Genomic DNA, 24,606 nt, shown 5'->3' with positions numbered 1-24,606 from the left:
GATTATAAAATTAAATTAAGTTAAATTAAATGAATAGATCTATATGACCGACTTGAAATATATTTTATTTTACAATAAAATTGCAACTGTCTGATCATGACGCTGTGAGACACTTCATATCAAAAAGTGTTTATTTCACAACTCAGATGGCTGGCATATTTGGCGATTTTGCGTCAAAACAAGGGCAGAATATAGGCTCTAAGTACAGTTGTACTTATGTTTGTCTCATGGAGGAGGGCCTGTAAATATAAACAACTGACAAAAAGCATTCCATTATCTGCCTGGGCAAAACCCCACATACACATTGCATGTGTTTATATGTTTTGTTTTGCACATGCAGAGTGGGATATGTTCTTTGCTCGTATCGTCCAAAATTTAGTTTTTGTTGTCCTTGCTCTTTCAAGTAACTGTTTTCCCCACCAAATTTCTAACTACATGCATGCATAATGCCGGTTATTCAAAGTCATTTTAAGAGACACCACACATTAAGCAGTAATTAAGCTAAGGTTCTCAAGCTAATTTACTTTGTGATATTATTTTTTCGAAATGTCAGTGACTCACGGCTAGCTATATAGCCACAATAGGGGGCGGGGGGGGGGGGGGGGAAGGTTGGGGCTGACATGCCAAAATAATTATAACAATGGTGATAATGATATAATGACAATTTTGATTAAATTTTATTACACATAAAATTAATATAATAATAATAGTTATAATTAATAATAATAATAATAACAATAGTTATAATACTAGATAGATAGATTATTTTATTAACCCATCAAGGTGGACACGGTGCAGGAGGGAAAGTAGAGAAGAGGATATCAATAGGATAATAACGATGATAGAATTAATAATGATAGAAATAATAATAATGATGATGAAATTTAAATTAAAAAAAAAAAAAATCGTCCCATTTTATGTTGGTTGGCACATATAATTCTCCCCTCCCACTCCCTCTAGCCCAATTTTATGAAACGATCACCTTTGAGAATTCAATCACAAATTTGGCAACGCAACTTTTCATCAATTTAAACGATACAGCTCAGCCTCCTTATTTTAAGCATGGAGGTGTAGGGAACTCGAACTGCCATCGAAATCGATGTTTATTTAGGGATTTTATATTACATGCAATATTAATTTTCATATTTTAGATACTCGTAAGAAATCTAAGATCATGAAGGAGGTTTTGATGGTGGCGGAGAAGCCACAGTTAGCCCAGTCTCTGGCTAAAATCCTGTCCCAAGGAAGTCTGCGATCTCGCCGCGGAATGAATGGAGCGTGCAGTGTCCACGAGTACACGGGGACGTTCCGGGGACAGCAGGCTAAATTCAAGGTATGAGTTGGGTGGGGGCTGCTCCAGGGTTCAGCCTTCATTCATGTCAGGCCGGTCAGCCACTCAGATCATGACCAAATACAAAATCTAAGAAGATGTGCCTGTGTTTTGAGTTTGGCTTGATTGTGTGTGTGCATTATGTTGCAAATTGTAGACTATTTCCAACACATTTTTTGGGGGGCAAAAATTCTCTGGATTCTGCCCAAAGTTGAACTTGAAAGTAGAAAAATAGCCTGGAAATAGAATAGTTGGTGAAACTGAAAGTTATGCACTCGCAATCGACATGTCTAAAATTCAACCAACCCTAACCCTAAGTAAGTACTGTGGTTGTGCACGTGCACGTCTGAATTCAGACAATCATGAAAGTCCAATAATCATGAATCATTACATGATCATGACAACTTATTTGTTATTTTTCTATCTGTATACTCTTTCTTGAATTAAATTCTCTGTGCACTTGTGCAGTCATATAACTTTCTAGATCTAGTCTACTTCTATTTCTACTTTATGTCACCAACTGTTGTTAACAAAATGTACGCATTCACAGGAACGACACATGACAGACAACAAGGTACAGGAAATTTATAGGGAAGGTGGGCATGAGAAAGAAAGAGGTTGACTGTATTGAGAAACAAGGATCTTCATGTTTGTGTCTCTCATTAGCCATGCATAATTAATAAGGGGTCTACATGTTGTCGCCATCTTCAAAAAAGGAGATAGAACTCAATGTGGAAACTACAGAGGAATATCGCTATTGTCAATAGCAGGGAAAGTTTTTGCCAGGATCCTTCTGAACAGATTGAATACCCACATAGCACCAGATATATTGCCGGAGACGCAATGCGGATTTAGGAACAACCGCAGCACAGTAGATATGATCTTCTGCCTCAGACAACTACAGGAGAAGTGCATTGAGCACAACCGATCCCTCTATGTGGTTTTTGTCGATTTCACGAAAGCCTTTGACACTGTTGGTAGGACAGGTCTTTGGGAACTACTACGAAAGTATGGATGTCCCGAGAAGTTCACCGGAATGGTAGAGTCCTTACATACGGGTATGATGGCTAAAGTCAAGGAAGCAGGCGAAACATCCCATAGCTTCCCTGTAAGTAACGGTGTAAAACAAGGATGTGTGTTGGCCCCTACGCTGTTCTCCATCTTTCTCTCGGCGATGCTGGAGGAGGCCTTTGCGGACTTTGAGGAAGGCGTTTACATACAATCACGTCAAGACGCCGACCTATTCAATGTCGCACACTTCAAAGCTAAGACGAAGTCTACACAGATTCTCGTGAGGGAACTCCTCTTTGCAGATGACAGTGCTCTTGTTTCTCATACACCAGAGCAGATGCAACATGTTATAGATGTATTTTCATCAGCTTCATCATCTACAAATAAACATCAAAAAGACTGAAGTACTATTCCAACCAGGTACAGACCACCTAGAGGAGGAGGAGATCCTAGTGGATGGGACAGCCCTAAACCAGGTAGATGACTTCACTTACCTCGGCAGCACTATATCCAAAGACGGACGCATCGACTCTGAGCTGGTGAAAAGAATGTCAAAGGCCAGCAGTGCCTTTGGAAGACTGCGAACCAGGCTATGGAACAACCATCATGTCTCAACAAGAGTGAAGTGCAAAATCTACAGGGCTATCGTCCTATCCACTCTCTTATACGGTGCGGAAAGCTGGACTCTCTACACAAGTCAAGTAAAGAAACTTCACGCGTTCATGATGAGACACCTTCGAGCAATCATGAGAATCAGTTGGAAGGACAAGGTGACCAACAAAGAGGTACTAGAGCGAGCAAACCTTCCTTCTATGGAGGACCTGCTCATCAGGAAGAACCTACGATGGACAGGCCATGTCATCAGGATGCCCTCTGATAGGTTACCATAGCAAGTACTATTCTCGCAACTACCCGCTGGCGAAAGAGGGATTGGTCGTCCACGGCTTCGCTACAAGGACACGATCAAGAGGAACCTTAAGCGGAGGCAAATTGAAACCAAGACTTGGACAACTGCTGCAGGCCAGCGAGCTGTATGGAGAACAGCTGTAAAGTGAAAATGAAGGCGGTCATTGTCGCTTCGCGACAGACAGCTACTACTACTACTACATGTATACAAATACATCTACTCTTATATTTTCAAGAAATTTTCTGCAAGCTTATATGATCCATTTGTTCATTGTTTTAGCAATGCTCTCTTTCTTTCTTCTTGCTTCCTGCTGGAAAATGTTGATAGAAGAAAAAATGAACGAACGATTTCCTTTGGTTCACATATTTTCCTAGTCTGGAGAAGTATATTTGTATAGAATGTGCAAATCAAGGGTGAAGTTTAAACATTTGGAGCTAAAAAGGCAATAATTTGATGCTACTTAAATAAGGAGAATAAAAATTACTGGCTTACTACGTAAAAGTTATCATTATGAGAGAGATTTCACATCAAAATCGCTCCCTTACCGTATATGTACAGTATATGTTGGACTCGCCAACATCCATGACCAATGTTTTTGTAATCATTTGTTTACATCCTAGATGACATCAGTGTGTGGTCACGTCCATGGCCTGGACTTTCATCCTCGTTTTAACAACTGGGATAAAGTAGATCCAGTAAGTAGATATAAAGTCTCCTACTACCTACATGTGCATGTAGTGTTTAGTCTTGTTCATGTATGGCCGGGTAAAAATCCCACTAAGCCACAGCTACTTAAAAGATGGAGATCAAGATAAGAGATTCAACAACAAATTAATTATTATTTAGAAGAAGAAGAGGAAGAAGAAGAAGAAAGAGAAGGAGGAGGAGAAGGAGAAGGAGGAGGAGAAGGAGAAGGAGAAGGAGAAGGAGAAGGAGAAGGAGAAAGAAGGAGGAGGACAGGAAGAGGAAGAGGAGAATGAGGAAGAGGAGAAGGAGGAAACAAATTGATTTTATAATATACAGATCACAGAGTATGCAAAATATACTTTATATTGACTTCTACATTATACATCACACCTTCGTTACCAGCATGTGCCATTCATTTACATGTACAATACTTTGCTGTTGCTGGTTAAGAGGCTGATTTTAATCCTTTGTTCTCCACAGCCACAAAAATAAAAAATGATTTGCCAAAACTCTTCAGTAAGAAACTAAACAAAGTCAGTTATTCAGATTGTTAGATCATGCTAATATAAACAAATATAAACAAATTGAAATTTGTGCTCAATTCCAAATAGATGTAACACATTTACTTACATGTATTTGTAGGCTATGCATTTGACAAGAATGTTCAACACTGTATCACTTTCCTTCTATAGTCAGAGTTGTTTGCTGCCCCCACAGAGAGGAAGGAGGCCAATCCTAATCTTCACATGCCTAAATTTCTCGCTATAGAGGTGAGAAGATATTTGATTCCTCTAATTTCTTGGACACACGTCATGTCATTATTCTCTAGTGCAAGATGCACGACAGTGTATTACCCACTTCCTTCAACATATCTTTGATAATTTACTTGGATCTTTGTCATCTCCTAATTTCTCATGAATTATTGTTATGGAACAAAATGATTGAACAAAGTAAATTGAGTCATGAAGTGTAAAAGAGAAGTTGACTTCAATATGATGTATTTGTTTGTTCATTAAGGTTTAGAGTTGTGGCAATTTTTACCATTTAGAGCAAGGTAAACGAAATTTAGTAGCAAAAAGAAAACAATAACCTTGGCAAGTCAGGTCAAGTACACTCGACCATATAGTAACTAGTCTTGTAACAGATTGAAGACGTGCTCCATAAATCTGTAGATAAACTATATTCACTTTCCTGGGGTTAAACTTAAAACGAAGACTGAAGTTAGTATGCCTTTCTGAATACCAGTCTATAGCCTTCACACAGACATGTATTATGAGGTGTTCTGGTCATGTGGATACGTCACTGGACTGGATTACAAGGTAACAAATTGAAGACGTGCTCCATAAATCTGTAGATAAACTATATTCACTTTCCTGGGGAATAAACTTTAAACGAAGACTGAAGTTAGTATGCCTTTCTGAATACCAGTCTATAGCCTTCACACAGACATGTATTATGAGGTGTTCTGGTCATGTGGATACGTCACTGGACTGGATTACAAGGTCCGCGGTTCGAGTCTCGCTGCTGCACTAATGTCCTTTGGAAAGACATTAATCTACTTTTGCCACACTCGACCCAGGTGATGTAAATGGGTACCTGGCAGGAATTAATTCAGCCATGCTAAAGCCGGAGTAATAAATGTGGAGCGCCAGGAGTGTCAACTTGCTATACAAGAACCAATTATTATTATTACGGTATGCACATTTTTCCCCTGTGTATGCTTTGCAGGGCAAGGGCTGTGACTACCTGGTGCTATGGCTTGACTGTGATAAGGAAGGTGAAAACATCTGCTTTGAGGTTATCAGCTGCGTACAGGGTGTCATGACGAGACCAACCGGAAGGGAACAGGTAAAGGAGGAATGGGAATGGCATAGTTGCCAACCATACCTATTTTGGAGGAATGATTCCTATTTTTTGGTCTTCAAGATACTGTTTGGAACCCTAGATTCATCTCTTTTTCTGAAATGTTTTTCTTTCTTAAAGTGAAACTGAGATCTTCAATTGTGACATTTGTACAGTGATACCTGCTTTAGCACCAATTTGTACAGAATGACCACTTGTCTGCAAGACCAAATTTGTCATTCCCTTTGAAAAGTGATTAGCATTGACACCTGTACTACATAGAGACCACTTTTCTTGTTTCCCTTAAGTGGTCTTTCTTTACAAGATGCACTGTATTGAGATGACTAGTGGGGCATGCAGGAAAGTTGCAATTGATTGCAAGTTTTAAAATTTGCAACTGATATTTGCAATCGATTGCAACCCCCTGTTTTGCAATGCCCCACTAGTCTCCCAAATTTCCTTGGATTTTGTTAGGATTAAAGTTTTAACAATTAAATTAAGTTCACTAGATCTAGCTTTTATTCTCACCCTCTCTCTTTCTCTCTCTCTCTCTTACTAATGGGGCGGTGCAAGAAATTTGGGTTGCGATTAATTGCGAATTTGCAATTAATCGCAAGACTTACATGTACGCTTGCAATTGGTTGCAACTTTCTTGCAACCCCCCATAATTGAACATTGAGTTACATACCTTCTCATCATCTTTTTCCACCTCTCTTAAAACTAGGTAATCTTCCGTGCTAAATTCAGTGCCATCACAGACAAGGACATCAGACAGGCCATGAACACCCTGGTAGAGCCTAACGAGAACGAGGCCTTGTCTGTCGACGCAAGGCAGGAACTGGATCTCAGGATTGGATGCGCTTTTACTCGCTTCCAGACCAAGTACTTTCAGGTATCGTGAGATCGTAGACCTGTATTTCATGAAAACAGAGTAATCTAAACTTTATACAGTAGGCTTACGGTTGTACCATGTCAGAGAGAGAGGGGGGGGGGTGGGATCGGAGAGTCCTGAAAAGGACTGTCAGTAATCTTTCTGTCTTGAGTGTGTGTGTAGTCCTGAAAAGGACTGTTGGTAATCTTTCTTGAGCCTGTTGGAGAGGTTGGGTGGTAGGAGTGGATCAACATTTTGAACATAATGACTTTCCGTCGTCAATCTAAACTAAACCCATAGCTTTTCAGAATTTTCAAAAAGGTCTACAGGAATCACCTATTACCTAGCAGTTTGAATGGGGCTTTGGGGGCTCAAGCCCATAGCTTAATTTTGGGGTATTTATATTTATTTCACTGCTTCAAACAAGATAAAACATTCCAAAATATATCATAGCATTTTTATCTCAAAATACGATTCCCATACCAAAGCTCAAGATTAAATCTCTCTTTTAAATTACATTGTTCATGATCTGTTCAGTTTTGTACCAAGCTCCAACCCTAGTTTTTGTTTATATTTGTATTTCAATGACAGTGATTTAGCTGTAGAATGATATATCTCCACAATTGTTATTTTTCTTCATCTTCTTCTTTTATTCTCTCTCCTTCATCCTCATTCTCTCTTACAGGGTAAATATGGTGATCTGGACAGTACCCTGATCTCCTACGGTCCTTGTCAGACTCCAACCCTTGGCTTCTGTGTGAACAGGCACGATAAGATCCAGTCCTTCAAGCCTGAACCCTTCTGGGTCATTCAGATACAGGTACAGCACCTAAGATGTGACCGAGTAGCATAAGCCTCTTCATACGTAAAGTCAACCATTTTAAATGTAAATGTGAACTTGGCAACTGGTCATCTGATTGTATGGTTTATAGTTACCCTGAACTGACTATGCTGTGAAGTATGCTTGGTCAGTGCCAACATGTTTCCTTCGGGGCTAGTAGGGCTATGCCATCGTCAGTCTGTATGGTTGGTACACAACAGCAACCATAAATGAATGCACTGCACTCCCCCCCCTCCCCCAGCCACCCCTACATGAGTATCAATTATCAAAATGACTAAGAATGGCTTTAACAAATAAATATTCATATTAATTGTTATTATTACAGGATGTTTTTAATTTTCAATGAGCATAACTATTCATACAGTCACTGTACAAATCTTAGAGTTACATTAGATGCAAATATTACATACTGTAGCATTCAGAATTTCTCAAATAATATTGTATTTCAAAGAAGCCACATGCTGAGGTTGAAATATAATAGCATGATGAGGGGAATCTGAATTGGGAGGTGAATTGAACAATGCAATGCATACAATGTTTGTTATATATATACTTCAGGTTAGTTGGGATCTCGTGCCTTGTTCCTTTGGAGTCGGGCCCTCTCAATTGCATTCACGCCTTCGCGTCCGATGCGCACAGCCAAGACAATGCAAGCAATGGATACCCACAGGGAAGTGAGATGCACAGTGAAATCATTTGTCTTGCCTTTAATTTCTCTTCTAGGTAACTCACGAGAGTGGAAGAAAGCTAAACCTTGACTGGGATCGAGTGAGAGTCTTTGACAGAGAAGTGGCTCAGATGTTTCTCAATATCATCAAAACACAGAAAGATGCAAGGTGAGATATATTTAGATTCCAAGAAATGAAAGAAATGAAGTCTGGAATAGTACATTTCAGGATGTCATATTCTTTTCTGTCCTCCTTCCTCATCGTGAAGTTTGTTTTTCACATCATTTCCCCTAGCATAAGTATTACTGGCCCCTAATAAAAGGAGCAATTGAGCAATACGTTATTTTGATTCCACTTGAAAATATTTCAGCTATAAAGTAGATAACTTCAAAAGAGTTTCAGCGCCAATCACCAAGATTTTTTTGCATAGTCTTCTTTTAGCTTATGGATCAGATTGATAGTTGAGGAATCAGTGTCATTGTCACCTTCAATTTTTTTTTCTTCTGGAATATTTCACCTTGTGTTGTTTTGAGTTGTTTTCTTCATGTCACAAGCTGTTTGGATGAAAATGATGTTCTATCCCTGAACCCCAAATAATAGCTAATACTTTTCTGTCCTCCCACTAGGATTACATCGGTGTCGCAGAAGGAGAAAGCCAAACAGCGCCCCCAGGCTCTCAATACGGTAGAGTTGATGCGTGTGGCGAGTTCATCGCTTGGTATGAGTCCCCACCATGCCATGCAGATAGCCGAGAGGCTCTACATACAGGGATACATCAGCTACCCAAGAACAGAGACAACAAGCTATCCTGAGAGCTTTGACCTTAAGTAAGATCACATTAGTAGTTACCAATGATACAGAAATCTTTTCATGGTTGGGGTAATCATAACATGTACATGTAGTTAAGCTACCAACCTTAAGCGTTTAAGGTTGGTAGAAGCTTATACTTCATGTTAGTATTTACCAGATTACTAACAAAAAAATCTAGAATTATGAATGATGGCTCGGTTGATGCAAGGAACTGTCATAAATTGCAAATATTTAATGTTCACTTTTAACTATTCACTTTTATGCTGTAATAAATGAAAAATTTAGAAAAATATATTCTTAAAACAATGAATAAAGAAGAAAGTGCATCAATATTTTGTTAGATCCATCAGTATGATGGTAAGCATTCCGGAACAAATCCTCCAGACATTTCAAGAAAGTGAATCAATAAAAAAATAAAAAACCAGCTTGGCATACGATATTCATTGAAAAATGCAACTATTCAAACATCAAGCTTATGCTCATTTCTCTTAATTTCGTGGAAATTCTCTATTGACAGCATACTATCAATATGCATTTTTATTTAAGACTCATAGGAGTGGATTATCATACTCATGGGAATTTCTAAACCATTTGATGTTTACCCAATGATGGATGTTGTCAATCCCCAGGGTTAACTTTCAATGACCCACAGACCCCATGTAATGCTCTGCATTTTCCACCAGTTGCCCCACATGAAAAAGTCAACATCTTAAATTTCCCTCAGATGAAGACTCTCTTCATTTCTTGGCGGGACCACAGGTTTTCTATGTGCGAGACTTGTACACTCATTAATGGTATTTCCACCAAGTCTTGCATTAGTAAATTATAACCTACTGCACATGGAAACTGACGACCATCTCCCTCTAATTTCTAGGGGTACCTTGCGGCAACAGATGTCGGCGCCCTGGAGGTCCGAAGTAAAGGTCCTCCTTGACGGAGAATTCACCAAGCCCAGGAAAGGAACCGACGTAGGAGATCATCCTCCTATCACGCCGATGAGAGCCGCTAACGAGAGTGAGGTGGGAGGAGAGGCGTGGAGGCTGTATGAGTATATTGCCAGGCACTTCATCGCTACAGTGAGTACATTTATTTTTTGAAATTAGGGGTTGAAGGGTATGCGATGGGAAGGTATTCTCTGAATGTTTTGAGGGATGGACTGAAAAAAAAGTGTTGTGATCCAGTGGATAAGTCTTTGAACTGTGAACCATGAGGTACAGGGTTTAAATCGCTGTCAAAGCACTGACGTCCTTTGGAAGACATTAATCTACACTTGCCACACTCTACCCAGGTAAGGTACCTGGCCGGAATAATTTTTTGGAAATGTTCGAGGGTAATCATAAGAGAGCAACAGGAGTGGCGAAATGCCAGACATGAACACTTTACAAGACACTTCTATTATTATTCTTATAAGTATCATCATTTGTTACTTTTTTCACTTGTGAACATCACCTTCCTCTACATCATCACATGTATTTCAATACTTCTGTCCCTTTCCTCCAGGTGAGCCCCGACTGTCGCTACCTGCTCACCACCATCCGTCTGATGATCGGAGAGGAGGGCTTCAGCTGCACCGGTAAGACCCTGATCAGCGATGGCTTCACTGCAGTCATGCCCTGGCAGGCCATCCAAGATGAAGAGAACCTTCCCAACGTTACCAAGGGGGATATGTGCTCCATTGAAGAGGTAATCTCTTCTCTTTGTACAGTGAAACCTGTCTATAAAGACCACCCAAGGGAGACACGAAAACTGGTCCTCACAGGCAGGTGGTCTTTATGTACAGGTTCCTTTAGTATATGCTTCAATGAGAAGCCCTTTTCAAGGGAAACAAAAAATGTGGTCTTTGTAAACAGATGATCTTTCTATACAGGTGATCACTAAAGCAGGTTTGACTGTACCGTTTTTTGGTGGTGTCGTGGTATAGTGGATACGGTTCGAGTCCTGCAGTGTCACTAATGTCCTGTGGCAAGGCATTAATCTACATTTGCCACTCTCATCCAAGGCGTTAAATGGATACCTGGTAGGATATGAATGTTAATGTGGTCGGAGTGGCATGTGTGTACATGTAAAATGGTGCCTTGCTGGAATCCTTATACATTTACCATGCAAATACCACAAATTTCCATCTTTAGATGGACAAAAGATATGAAGCTTATGAATCTTCTAAAATATACTGAAGACCTACCTTCAGAGAGTCCTACTTTTTGCTACAGAAGGTGGCAGATATGCAGTTCCTTTCACAACTCGACTAATGTTCAAACAGTGACTGAAGTAATGCCTTCATCGTACAGTCAAACCTGTCTATAGCGACCGCCCAAGGGAAACACAAAAAGTGGTCTTTGTTGACAGGTTCCTTTAGTAAATAGTACATGTTTCAATGAGAAACCAGTTTCAAGGGAAAAAAAAAAGGTCTTTGTAGACAAGTTCCTTTAGTACATGCTTCAATGGGAAACTATCTTCAAGGGAAAACAAAAAAGTGGTCTTTGTAGACAGGTTCCTTTAGTACATGTTTCAATAAGAAACCATTTTCAAGAGAAACAAAAAGTGTGGTCTTTGTAGACAGGTGGTCACTATCAGGGCTCAAATTAATTTTTTGTCCACGGGGGCTCTTCCCCCCAAAAAAAGAGCCCCCGTGAGCCTTCTCACGGGGGCTTTTTTAGTACTGACGGGGGCTCTTTTTTATACAAATATCCATTGAATTGGTACGTATGATACTCCTCAATTATTTGCTATTTCATCATTATCATTTCAATCAGCATTTTCCCTCTTACAAATTTACAAGCTACATACATGTAGCTGTTACTGGCCTGTGTATATAATATATACGCATACAACACTGATCTTTATGATGTCTTTAACGTGACATATCTTCTTCTCCCCTTGCAAACGAGAAAGAAAACAAGGTCATTAAAAGGGATTAGGTGACAAATAATGATTGTGATTCAAATTGATGCGAATATTTGTTTGAATAAGCACTGCTATTCACCCGAATCTTCTTTGTAAAAACAAATTTTACAAATCTCAGCCATGCTTATTGAGTTGAGACGTTCCATTCAATGTAAAATACTAATTAAAGAATACACTTCTCCTAATCTGAAAGTGATCTTACAACACAGTGGCAGATTTGCATGGCTGAGATTTGTAAAAGTCGTTTTTACAAAGAAGATTCTGGTGAAAAGCATTGCTTATTCAAAAAAATCCTTGCATCAATTTGAATTACAATGATTATTTGTCGCATGATCCTTTTATTAAATAACCTTGTTTTCTTTTTTTGTTTGCAGGGGGAAAAGAAGCTATGTCACGTTAAGAAATCATAAAGATCAGTTGTATTATGCGTATATACATTATGATACCAGAACAAAATGTTGATTATCAGAATGTCATTTTGGAATACCTCTATACAAATAACACATTGTCTTTAGCCCGTATCAGTATTAGTATGATCCAATATAAAGCTATTATTCTTTATTTAATTCAGTATAATGCTTTTCCTCAAAAATAATTTTGCCATTTTGTTAGGGTTGAGACGCTAAGAAATGGTTTCAAATGTACATTACACGAACCCTGAACCATTGCAAAATGATGGTGGTTCTCTCTCTCTCTCTCTCTTTACCTTAATCATGCATTATCAACTACATATAAAGCAGCAACCAAAAACTTAGGGTTATCTGAGATAGGTGAAAGTAAGAGTTAAAAAGAAAGTCATGCTAAAACGGCGCTTCACTTCCCCCCCCCCCATGAAAAAAATAAAATAGATTAGTAGTCCTCCTCTCCAGCACCCCCCCCCCCCCCCCGCTTTAATATCACATTTTCACTTGGTAGCCCAAGGGGGCCGGGGGTGGGAGGAGGGTGTTAAACCCCTAACCCCCCCCCCGTAGATCTGCCCATGTTACCATATCATTCCACGACATCTTGGTCTTCCTCTTCTTCTCAATAGGGACTTTTAGATTTGCGTGGACGTGGACGTGTTACGTCCTTTTAAGGCACTGGCAGTCACATGTGACGTCCTTTTAAGCACTGGCACTGCCTTAAAAGGAGGTCACACGTTTCAGTCCACGTTACCATCGTGCAAATTTAAAAGTCCCTAATATTGATTTATTGGTCGAGGTTCATTATTTGCTAGTCATTTGAAATCACCAGATTTCAGCGGGTAAACGCTTTCACAACGAAAAACTTCTCCATGACCAGGTTTCTGCCCTTGCGCGATCGCCTCCAGCTCCAGCAGACATAGCGCGGCAGCGTGCACACGTACCGCTACTAAGGGCGCAGTATATAGGCCTATAACCACTGCTGACGGCGGCACTGCACTGTGAGCTGAATCGGTAATAATAGGCCTACTCATAAAACAAGAAATCTTGCACGCTAATCTAAGTTCCATTTCATTTGAAAATTGAAACTCAATATTGTGTTAAAGTTATAACAGAAAAGATAATCTTTATTTTATAATTCCACGGGGGCGATTTTTAATTTTGCAATCGCCCCCGTGAGCAACCTGACGGGAGCGATTATGTAGCTCACGGGGGCGAATCGCCCACCGCCCCCGTGTATTTTGAGCGCTGGTCACTATAGCAGGTTTGACTGTAGTAGTACACAAGTGCATTCAGTCAATGTTTGTATTCCTATCTCTCTCTCTCTCTCTCTCTCTCTTTCTCTCTCTCTCTAGGCCAAGCTGAGTGAACGCCAGACCAGCCCTCCCGACTATCTGACCGAAAGTGAACTGATCTCCCTCATGGAGAAGCACGGTGTAGGTACAGACGCCAGCATACCCGTTCACATCGAGAACATCTGTCAGAGGAACTATGTGAAGGTGGAGAGTGGGCGTCGTCTAGTACCCACAAGGCTTGGCATTGTTCTGGTCCATGGATATCAAAAGGTAATTTTTCTCCATACCTTTTTTTTTCAAACGCATAAATACTGATTTCTTTAGGAAGATGCTGAATGTTTAATCACTTTTGATTCCTGCACATACAATAATATTATGAATTACATATATTGTATTCTTATCTCCACATGTGTTCTACATCCATCTCTGCCTGGAAATAGCAATATGATTGTTTGTGAAGTTTCTCAATTTGAGCTTCACAAATATTGCTTTGGTGACTCAAATTAGGCCATTCTTTGCTAAGTTATTTGTTATTGGACATTCTGTAGTCACATTTTAGCCTGAAATCTGAATCGAGATCCATCTTAATATACCACTGTAAAAGGAGAAATATACAGTTTACAGTGATTTCATACACAACTAGCTAAGTAGCAGTGCCCATGCATCGACAGTTACTGCATTGTGTACAAAATATAATACACACCTCTAATTGTGCTTGAAATCTCATTTTGCTGCTTCCGATTAATAAATTGATCCAGACCTGTCTCTACCACCATGCGATCTCGGTTGAGGAGCAGTTAACCTTCTAATTGTGATGAAAAACTCTCATTTTGCTGCTTCCAATTAATAGATTGATCCAGACCTGTCTCTTCCCACCATGCGATCTGCGGTGGAGGAGCAGCTAAACCTGATCGCGCATGGCCAGGCCGACTTCAACTCTGTTCTGATACACACCATAGACATCTTCACCAGGAAGTTCCTCTACTTTGTAGATCACATACAAGCAATGGACGATCTCTTTGAGGTCTCCTTCTCGCCTCTGGCTGCCACCGGGAAACCCATGTCAAGGTAAATGATAGTGATGATGATGATGATGATAGTGTTGATGGTGATGGCGATAGTGGTGATATTGATGATGATGATGTTGGTGATATTGATAGTGATGATGATGACAATGATGGTCATATCAATGATGATGGTGATGTTGGTGATAGCGAGGATGATGATGGTGATGATGATGATTGTGGTGGTGATGATGATGGTACAAGCCATAGATGATCTGTTTGAGGTTTCCTTCTCGCCTCTGGCTGCCAACGGGAAACCCATGTCCAGGTAGGGATAGATATGATGAGGATGAGGAGGAGCAGGAGGAGGATGATGATGATGGTGGTGATGATTATGATGATCATGATGATCAAGAGGATTATGATGACAGTGATGACGATGATAATGACGATGATAATTATGAGGAATGTTATTGTATCTGTTTTTATTTAAACAGGGTTTATAATTTTGATAATGATTGTGATCAGTGTAGTGATTGTGATTGAGGTAAAAAAATCTAATACAATGATAGTGTGTACAAATTTCATGGTATCTTGGATACATCATCACATCAGGAGTCAAGTGTTTTTTTTCATTTTAAGTTTCATATTCACTACACTAATATCATTTAGAGGTGTTGTAGTCGAGTGGTGTAATGCAAAGATCGTGGGTTTGATCCCTGACAGGTCACTGATATCCTCTGGCAAGGCCTTTTATCTACATTTGCCTCTCTCTACCCAGGGCCCTGTCTTATAAACACTTGTGATTAATCACAAATTATTTATGATTGATATCAAATTTATCAATCGCAAATATATACATCAGAGATAGGAGACTGTAAAGTTGTGATTGACTCAAAGACATTGATTGCAACTCTTGATAAGATGGGGTCCAGATTTACATCAACATGTAGTAAATGGGTACATGCTATGACCCAAGTACTAAGAACGTTCTGCAAAACACCCTTTCCTTTTGTCATCCCCAGATGCGGAAAGTGCCATCGCTTCATGAAGTACATCTCGGCCAAGCCGATGCGTCTTCACTGCCCTACCTGCGAAGAGACGTACAGCCTCCCTCAGAACGGCTCCATCAAACTCTACAAGGAGATCAGATGCCCCCTGGATGATTTCGAGCTGGTCCTGTGGTCTTCAGGGCCGAAGGGAAAGGTATTAAAGGGACTTTGTACATTGTTTAGATGAGAGGATATGGTGCTAAGGTAGTGACTTCAATACTAGATGTACAAATAAAGATAATCTGAAAGTTTGAGTGAAAACGGACCATTATTAACGATAAAAATTGGGAAAAAGGTAAGGATTAGTTGTAAAAGAAAAAGAGAAGAAAAGAGAGTTGGGATAGGAATAAGCGCTGAGACAAAGAGAATAATGAGAGCGAGAGAGAGAGAGAGAGAGATGGAGAGACACATGTATATTAAAGAAAAATGATGAAGGAGACAAAGTAAGAAAGAAGGAGAAACAGAGATTAAGAAAGATTGAATGTAGAGATAAGAAAAAGGAGAGTGGGAGAAAAGGAAAGACAGGCAGCCAGAAAAAAAGGGGGGGGGGGGGGGAGTGTGCAAGGAGACTTATAATCTCCCTCAAAACAGCTCTATTAAGCTCCATAGATTATTGAGGTTTGTTTAAACTGGAGTGAAAATTGTTATGAATGTATCTCATTCTAAAATGTTAGCACTCATTTTCTAATGATTGTTTTTAACCACTTTACAGAGATTGAAGTCGAAAGTCTATTGCTAATGCATTGGAAAAAGCAAATGATCAGAAATTATGAGTAATCATTGTTTATAACAAAATCAGCATGAAGATCTATCTATGCCTTATAGCTTGGAGGCAGTTGGGGCAACAATGAAATGGACCTTGAGACACAGGTTCTCCATACCTTCCTGTCTTCAGCTGTTCTAGTTTTGCATGAACATAAATCTCAAATGAAGAAATGAAGAAGGGCCAGGGGTGCAACGAATGCACCCATCCCACCTGTGCCCACTCCTTAACCATGCTGGGCGTGGCTCAGTGTATTGAATGTTAACCTGTTTTTGACCCTCTCTACCACCCACAGAGCTACCCGGTGTGCCCCTACTGCTTCAGCCACCCCCCTTTCACGGAGATGAAGAAGGGACAGGGATGCAACGGATGCACCCATCCCACATGTGCCCACTCCTTAACCATGCTGGGCGTGGCTCAGTGTATTGAGTGCGATGAGGGGGTAATGGTGTTGGACCCTTCCTCGGCACCCAAGTGGAGACTCGCCTGCAACAAGTATGTATATTGATGATGATGATGATGATGGTGGTGGTGATAATGATGATGATGATGATAATGATGGTGATGATGATGATGATGATGATGATGATGGTGATGGTGGTGGTGGTGGTGGTGGTGGTGATGATGATGATGATGATGATGATGATGTTGTTGATATCGAAGATGCTGATGACGATGATGAAGATAATAATAATAATGCTGTCCACTTACATAGCGCAGCTACTATATGAATATAGTACTCTACTACGCATACAGAAACAAAGTATAACATTACTCGGGCTGTAGCTGAGCTGCCATGATAAGGCGCTAAAGCATTCCAGGAATTTCTTCCTACCGGGTAGCCATACTATGAATCTGGGTGAAGAGAGGCAAATGTAAATGAATGTCTTGCCAAAGGACATCAGTGCCGCGACAGGAATCGAATGTGGTCTACAGATGATGATGATGATAATGATGAAGATGATGACGATAGGGAATAAGGGAATGATAGATGATAATAATAGGTGCAAATTTGAGGCTGCAAAACTGATCAGTGCCGTGGCAGGAATCAAATCACAAACCATGTGGTCTACAGATGATGATGATAATGATGAAGACGATGATGATAAGGAATAAATAATAGGTGCCAATTTGAGGCTGCAAAACTGATCTAAATACTTGCAGACTCTTAGAAAAAGTGTGCTTTTAAGGATTAATCCTTTCAGTTTTTTAATCTTTAATATTTAACCACAGCCTTGTGTGACTATCTTTCTCGAACTTCTATGTCTACAACTCTGCATAAATCATTTCCACAGGGGATCAGTTCACACATGGATGAAACATTCATAACTGAGGTCAGCCTGTATAAATAATCTAAACCCTAGGGGGATTGCATGCATGACTTGAAAAGGTCCTTCCCTTACTATTACTCATTGATATCATATCCAAGGACTAAATTCATACTCTTCCCCCCACGTTCTCTTGCCGCTGAATTTATGAATTATTTTCCATGTTCGAGTTGATACGCAGTATGATTGAATACAAGGTCTAAGGCGGCATTATTTATGGACATCAGATCCGTAAATAACGACATGTTATCCTCGATATCATATCCAAGGACTAAATTCATACTCATCCCCCACGTTCTCTTGCCGCTGAATTTATGAATTATTTTCCATGTTCGAGTTGATATGCAGTATGATTGAATATAAGGTCTAAGGCGGCATTATTTATGGACATCAGATCCGTAAATAACAACACGTTATCCTCGAAATCTGCATTGACCTTTCATTGTTATGAATAATCCATTAAGCTTCAGTGAGCATTATTAATTGATTGCTTTTACTTTCTTCAGTCGATGGATACTTTTCCCCAAAGCTCTGTCACCTCAAAGAAAAATGAACGACCTTTTCCAGCTTTTGTAGCATGACAATTTGTCATCTTCATGTCAAAGCTTTATTCTTTTCCATACATGTACTTCTACTACCTCTTTTTTTCAAGGAGTAACATTCATGAGGCCTGAATGTTTGCAGCAGTCTGTTTCATATTTTCTTTTATTTTCTACCTGTGTTAATTTTCACGCCTTTATAACATTATTCATTCATTCACTCATCCATTCATTCATTCATTTATCCATCCTTTAATTATTTAATTCATACACTCATTCATTCACTCAATCAGTCATTCAATCATCCATCCATTCATTCATTCATTCATTCATTTATCCATCCTTTAATTATTTAATTCATACACTCATTCATTCACTCATTAATTCATTTAATTATTCATTCATTCTTTCTTTCAATCATTCATTCAATTATTCATTCATTCACTCATTCATTCATTCATTCATTCATTCATTCATTCATTCATTCCAGATTCAAGTTTTATTGTCCATGTATATTAATACAGAAATTTGTGGCCCATTGGGGTTACATGCAATATAAACATTGTCATAAACATGATACTGTATGCGGAGAGCGAGAAGGGTGTTGATTCAATGTTAAACAAGGATGAGTCACACCCTCAGCAGGCAGGCAGGCAGTACATAACAAGAAAATTCCTTTGTTTAAACATATTTGTGGCTTACAACCAGTAAATAAGATCGATTGATCGATCTGTTATTGAAAACAGTCAGAAAAAGTTTTATAAATGTAAAACTTCCTCAGAGAAATTTCAATTGTTTAAACATTACTCTGAGTCACATCATGCATTTACACATAAATAGCAAATGATATAAACAACATCAACAATACTGCAACTTTCCGTGATGAAAAAAAGAAGAAGAGACAGCTCGAGCAAGTGAGAGAAAGAGAGGGGAAAAAAAGGGGTAAAAGTCAGAAAGAGAGATATAGAGAGGGTAGAAATAAATCGGGAGCTGCAAAGACGTGAATATTTCTAGGCTTTCGGTTCTCTTCGAGAGACCTGGCAATGAGGATTATTCTGAGTCACATCATTGATGCATTCGCACATAAATAGCAAATGATATGAACAAAATCGACAATACCACAACTTCCTGTGATCAAAAAGAAGAAGAGAAAGACAGCTCAAGCAAGTGAGAGAAAGAGAAGAAGAAAAAAAGAGGGGTAAAAGTCAGAAAGAGAGAGGGTAGAAATGAATCGGGATCTGCAAAGACGTGTACATTTCTGCTCATAATGGTCTCTTGAATAAATGATAAATCTGAAGTCTCTGAGACATCGTATGTCTTGATTTATTCTCTATTTGACATTCATTTGAAATCTATATTGCCAGGATATGAAATCGACTCCACCTCGATATACAACTCCCCATCCATTATAAATGACTAACCTTGAAGTCTTATCACTTAAGACATCACTTTATTTGTACTGTATTTGACACTGATATGAAGTCTTATTTCCAAGAAAAGCATTTACTTAGCTGTAATCTATCCTCAACCCTCAACATTCATAAATAGTTATTTAAGGTCTTATTTCTTTATTTATTTTGTATGTTACATTGTTATCAAGCCTTCGGTTCACGAGTCGCATTACGGAAATTCAATCTTCACATTCTCCTTACACCTCAATTTGAATACATATGAACCTCTAGCAAGAAAACATTGCTGCACTATTTAAAGATAAAGTTGAGTTCTGGTCATTCGATTGCATTATAAAAGTAACGGTGTGGAATCGATATGAAAAGGTTGATCATGTAGAAATTATAAGTAATGGTGTGTACTGCAAGGTTCTGGAGTCATCAAAAGGATAACAAATTTGGCCCAGTCTTGGTAAAGTAACAAGCACTGTACACAGAAAGAAGGATATGGGACTAGACAAACATGCAGCATAAACATCGGGCCTCATTTTAGGCTGTTACTTGTCATATTTAGAATATGAAGGCATTTGAAACGCCATGCTTTTCAGGGAATATTTTTTCTCTGATGTTCTTCCACACTTGCATGAAAACACTGATAACGCTCACAAAATATTTTTCAACTCTCTCCAGAACTCAACCTTCTCTTTAAACTTTCTATGCTGAAAGCTAAATACAAAGCTTACTAAATTTCAACAATGTCTCTATAAATATTCTACTACTAAGAACTTTGTTCTTCTTATTGAGCTTCAAAAGAAGTTATTTTTACCATGCAACTCCAGAAGAAAGGGGATCGGGTATCTTGAAACAAAGAAAAACAACTTGCGACACTCAAGTTTTGCGTGGTTAATGATTGGTCAGGTCAATAATCCTTTTCATAATGCATGAACCTGGGTGCACATGTATTTTGTATGAGGTCTATGAATGATGGAAAAAAGGGTGAATGTCTGATGATCCGGCACCTCTGGGGGGTGTTTCACAAAGACTAAGATCGACTTTAAGTTGGACTTAACTATGACAGGCCATTCATGCCACTGTTTGCTCTCACTATTGGTCTCTCAATTATGATCTTTAGATAATATTTTTTCCTTCAACAATGAACTATCAAAAAATGTAAATTCTGTAGATTAGTGAACACGATTTATATGTCCCTTTAGAAACCAATGCCAGGCATGGTAAAAGGAACTACTGGCATGAAAGGCCTGCCATACTTAAGTCCAACTTAAAGTCGATCTTAGTCTTTGTGAAACCCTCCCCTGCAGTATTATCCCTCATCTTGTTTGAAAAATTGATGTGGGTGTCTGCGGTGCGATCTGCTCTTTGATGATGGAAAGTTGTTTTCGTCTTTAATGATGGTGGTCTGTAGGATAATGGATGGCATTCCACTTAAAGAGGGGTGGGGTGGCTAATGAGGTGCATTGGCCCGTAGCCCCATCCTTTTTTTTTCACAATGAGTTCACCTACTACCCTAGCTCACTGCCTAGACTGTTTCCGTGTCACACGCCCAATCCGCTGAGAAAACAACACGTCCTCAACACTGAAAAAGTGACAGACAGTAGTCCTTGCCTCTCATTCTCTACCCCGACGGTCCTTTTGGGGGACTGCGCGATGATTAGAGATACCGCGCTGTGTCAGGGATGCGTGTAAAGAAAGGAGGACACATGTGATTGAAGAATAAAGAATATATAAAAACAGACAGAATTTGGACTACCCCTCCCCCCCCCCTTCCCCCCTCCCCTCACACACATCATTATGTGTGCATGAGTTTCATGACTTGGATAATAACACATTCACTTTCAAAACCAGTCAATAGTGGTCGGAAAGGAAAGCCAAAAGTGGCCACAATAGACAGGTAGCCACTAGAAACTGGTCGTCAGCTATTACAATGTGATGTAACTGTCAATTTTTAAAATTTTCTTTTATGCAAAATTAATCCGGTAATACATGTATCTTGACATTGATTTAAATATATAAATTTTCTTCCACCATCTCCTTCTTTTGTCTTCCTTTCTCTCTCTCAGATGCAACATCATCATGAACATCTTCGAGGATGCTCACAAGGTGACCTTGTCGGGTCACCTGTGCGAAAAGTGTGATGCTTCCATTCTAAATGTCAACTTCAACAAGGTCAGTTGCACAAATTTGTGAATAGGCCTGTCATCATCAGGTTGAGTTTGCCAAATAATCAGCTATTTTAACTATCCCGATTGCAAATTAGCCAGTTAATTTGCGTCATCATCAGCCCGCAGTTGCGATTAGCGGAATATTTGGTTGAGAAAATATCCCAAGAAATGTTTGTCTTGTTATCAAAATATCCTGCTATTTGAGAAATAGCGGGGTTAATTTGCGCCAGTTCAATCTAGTTTGTGATGAGCGTATCGGTCTGGTGAAGAAGCAATTTCAAGCTTCAGGATAATATCCAGAGTCTAAAAATTGTGGGTTATTTGGCAAACTCTAGCTGATGAGGACAGGCCTAATGAGAAGGCCCAAGTCATTTGGTTTTCTTTTAGACCAGAGCCTGATGCCCCAATTAAACTTCTACATGCAGGACAATGGGACAAATACATATTCCATTGCCTTTGACATACCTAACACTTGGCTTGTGAGGTCAGGGGGGTGTTTCACAAAGATCCTAAGTTGAACTTATCTCTAAGTTGGACTTAATTGAAAATATTTTGTAAAATTTATTTTAAAAGGCATAAAATGTTGATTCAAATCAATCATATTTTCTATTATTATGGAAGATTTCATGTTCTTGATGGGGAATTTATGAAAAGTCTAAAATACCTTAATTTTTGCTGGTGAATATATTTTATGTTAAGGCTACAAATGGCTCTCCATAATTTTTAAGTCCAACTTAGACTTAAGTTTGACTTAGAATCTTTGTGAAACACCCCCCAGGGCACTAAATGAGAGAAAATGTATTCGAGCTCCGGTGGTCACGGCGGGTTTGCGAGCCAAACTGACTAGGTCCCAGTCATGTGGTTGTACCACTCGTGCTGCAGCAACAATAACTCTGCAGTCAATAATCTTGGTGGTTTATGAAGGAATATATATATATTCCTTACAGAGGTTTAATAAAATAGATGTGCGATGTTATATTCAGGTCACAGATGGATTAAATATTAATTGGAAGGGGGTGGAATACTGATATTTTTGTAATAACGTGAGTACTTAGAATGAATATCACAGAATTTACCACTATATTTTTTGGTGATTACAACTTCAGAAACTCATAACTTCTTGTTCTTCTTCTGCGCCTTCCTCTTCTTCTTCTTTATCATCATTTTTTAGTGGATTTTCCTAAACAGTTACATTATTTTTCTCATTTTTCTGCTTTCGTTAAAACCAACTGAATATCAGGTTTGACTTCCCCTTTAATGCAACATTTATCTCTGCCTCTTTTTTCCTTTTTTTTGCAGACAAGTAATTTATAAATTGCATGTACATGTATGTAAGCCCCACCATTCTCTCTCTCATTTTTAAATTTTAATTATTCCTTTTTCTTTTCCCCCAGAACAAAACTCCACTTGAGGGTGGCGAGACCTACCACAAAGGATGTATCTTCTGCGACCCCATCTTGACCCCTCTCACGGAGGCCCAGCATGCCAGGTTCCGTCGCAGGCGTGGCGGAGGAGGGGGTACCGTCGGGAGAGGGCGTGGTAGGGGGAGGGGCAGGGGGCGGGGCCGAGGAAGAGGTAGGGGAAAACCCAAGGACAAGATGTCACAGCTGGCCGCTTACTTTGTTTAGAGGGTTTGCATGTCAAAGGTCGGAACTCATGCTGGGTCAAGCTTAACTCTTTAGATGCCACAAAAATAATCTCCGTCAGCCACACTGTATTTATCAAGTGATAGATACACCAAAGGCTTCAAGACCATTCAACTGTTTCAAGTGCAAAAGTAATGTGTACCAGTGTTAAAGACTCTGCACTAGTTTGGCGTGGAGGGATTAGACCTCCCTGCAAGTTCACTGACATGTGGTCATCCCATCAAATTAGCTCTCAATTAACATAAGAAAAAGGGCATCCTGGGGGATCAACCGGTACTGCTTAGGCATTGTTAGCTATATAGAGGGCTCAAGTAGCTATAAGTAGTGCAATGGGGCTTTAAAAGGGTTGTCATGGAGCTAATCAAGACCAGCAAATTGACAATTTTTTTAATTCATTGAGTTGCATAAAGCAATCCTTTTGTCATTATTGAAAAAATGCTGCATTTTTGCCACTTTATTTCTGGAAGATGCTTTAACCACTTGACTGCTCACCACGTACATGTACGTGTTCTCGCTCTTGCATGTCTGTGCGCACCACGTACATGTAAATGCTTAGGGCATTGCACTTTCAAGACCGTAGCACTGCATAATGCCAAGCCCTGCTGTGTAATTAGCACTGCAATGATGTTATACAGGTCTTGAACAGTAGATGGCGCTCTTCCAAAAAAAAATCTGGCTTTTTGTGTACAGTGTACAGTTTTTGTCAGATTTGAGTACAGTACAAAAATGCTGTAGCACAAGGGATATGAACGCATTTTAAGCCAATAGCAGTCAAGTGGTTAATCAGCAAACAAGACGATCTACTTTCCACGCCAAAGGTGACAATTGATGCATAATGCATATTTGATAACAATATATAATTGTATCGGTCAAAAAAATCCCCTGAAACATCAGATTTTGCCAAGAGACTTATTGTGAAGATATCATTAGCTGTGACATCAATGTTTTCTTAGTCTACAATTACATTTATTCAAAAGTCAGAAATTGTCCAGCATACAGGATAAGTGTGAGATGAAGGAAAGTACATAGAAATGTATGTAAAAGTGTATTTTATTTCATCAATTGTCTGACATGACAAACCATCCTTTAACAAAATTGTAGATGGTTGCATACCACACAATATAGTACTTAAAATAGTT

At 39.3% G+C, this 24,606-nt stretch overlaps 1 protein-coding gene across 1 annotated transcript; it reads left to right on the top strand.

The window, feature by feature from the left end:
* Positions 1-1,046: 1,046 nt before the first annotated feature.
* LOC591288 (DNA topoisomerase 3-beta-1) lies at positions 1,047-24,122 on the top strand. Its single transcript, XM_030989368.1, has 16 exons — positions 1,047-1,333; positions 3,869-3,943; positions 4,628-4,705; positions 5,664-5,783; positions 6,502-6,669; positions 7,334-7,468; positions 8,213-8,325; positions 8,784-8,984; positions 9,842-10,043; positions 10,468-10,650; positions 13,628-13,837; positions 14,418-14,635; positions 15,597-15,777; positions 16,682-16,881; positions 21,720-21,825; positions 23,216-24,122. The coding sequence occupies exons 1-16, from the start codon at positions 1,175-1,177 to the stop codon at positions 23,447-23,449; spliced, it is 2,583 nt and encodes an 860-aa protein (XP_030845228.1). The 5' UTR covers positions 1,047-1,174; the 3' UTR covers positions 23,450-24,122.
* The last annotated feature ends 484 nt before the right edge of the window (positions 24,123-24,606 follow it).

This window comes from Strongylocentrotus purpuratus, unplaced genomic scaffold, assembly GCF_000002235.5.
Source record: "Strongylocentrotus purpuratus isolate Spur 01 unplaced genomic scaffold, Spur_5.0 spur5_scaffold_18, whole genome shotgun sequence".
NCBI classification, from domain to species: Eukaryota; Metazoa; Echinodermata; class Echinoidea; order Camarodonta; family Strongylocentrotidae; genus Strongylocentrotus; species Strongylocentrotus purpuratus.
The sequence above is the reverse complement of the archived record's forward strand: the minus strand, read 5'-3'. Positions and strand labels throughout refer to the sequence as shown.

Coding starts and splice junctions, on each gene's coding strand:
- LOC591288 (XM_030989368.1), top strand. CDS start 1,175: ATGAAGGAGGTTTTGATGGTGGCGGAGAAGCCACAGTTAGCCCAGTCT. Junction 10,044..10,467: donor CCAGGCACTTCATCGCTACA/GTGAGTACATTT, acceptor CCTTTCCTCCAG/GTGAGCCCCGACTGTCGCTA. Junction 14,636..15,596: donor ACCGGGAAACCCATGTCAAG/GTAAATGATAGT, acceptor TGTCATCCCCAG/ATGCGGAAAGTGCCATCGCT.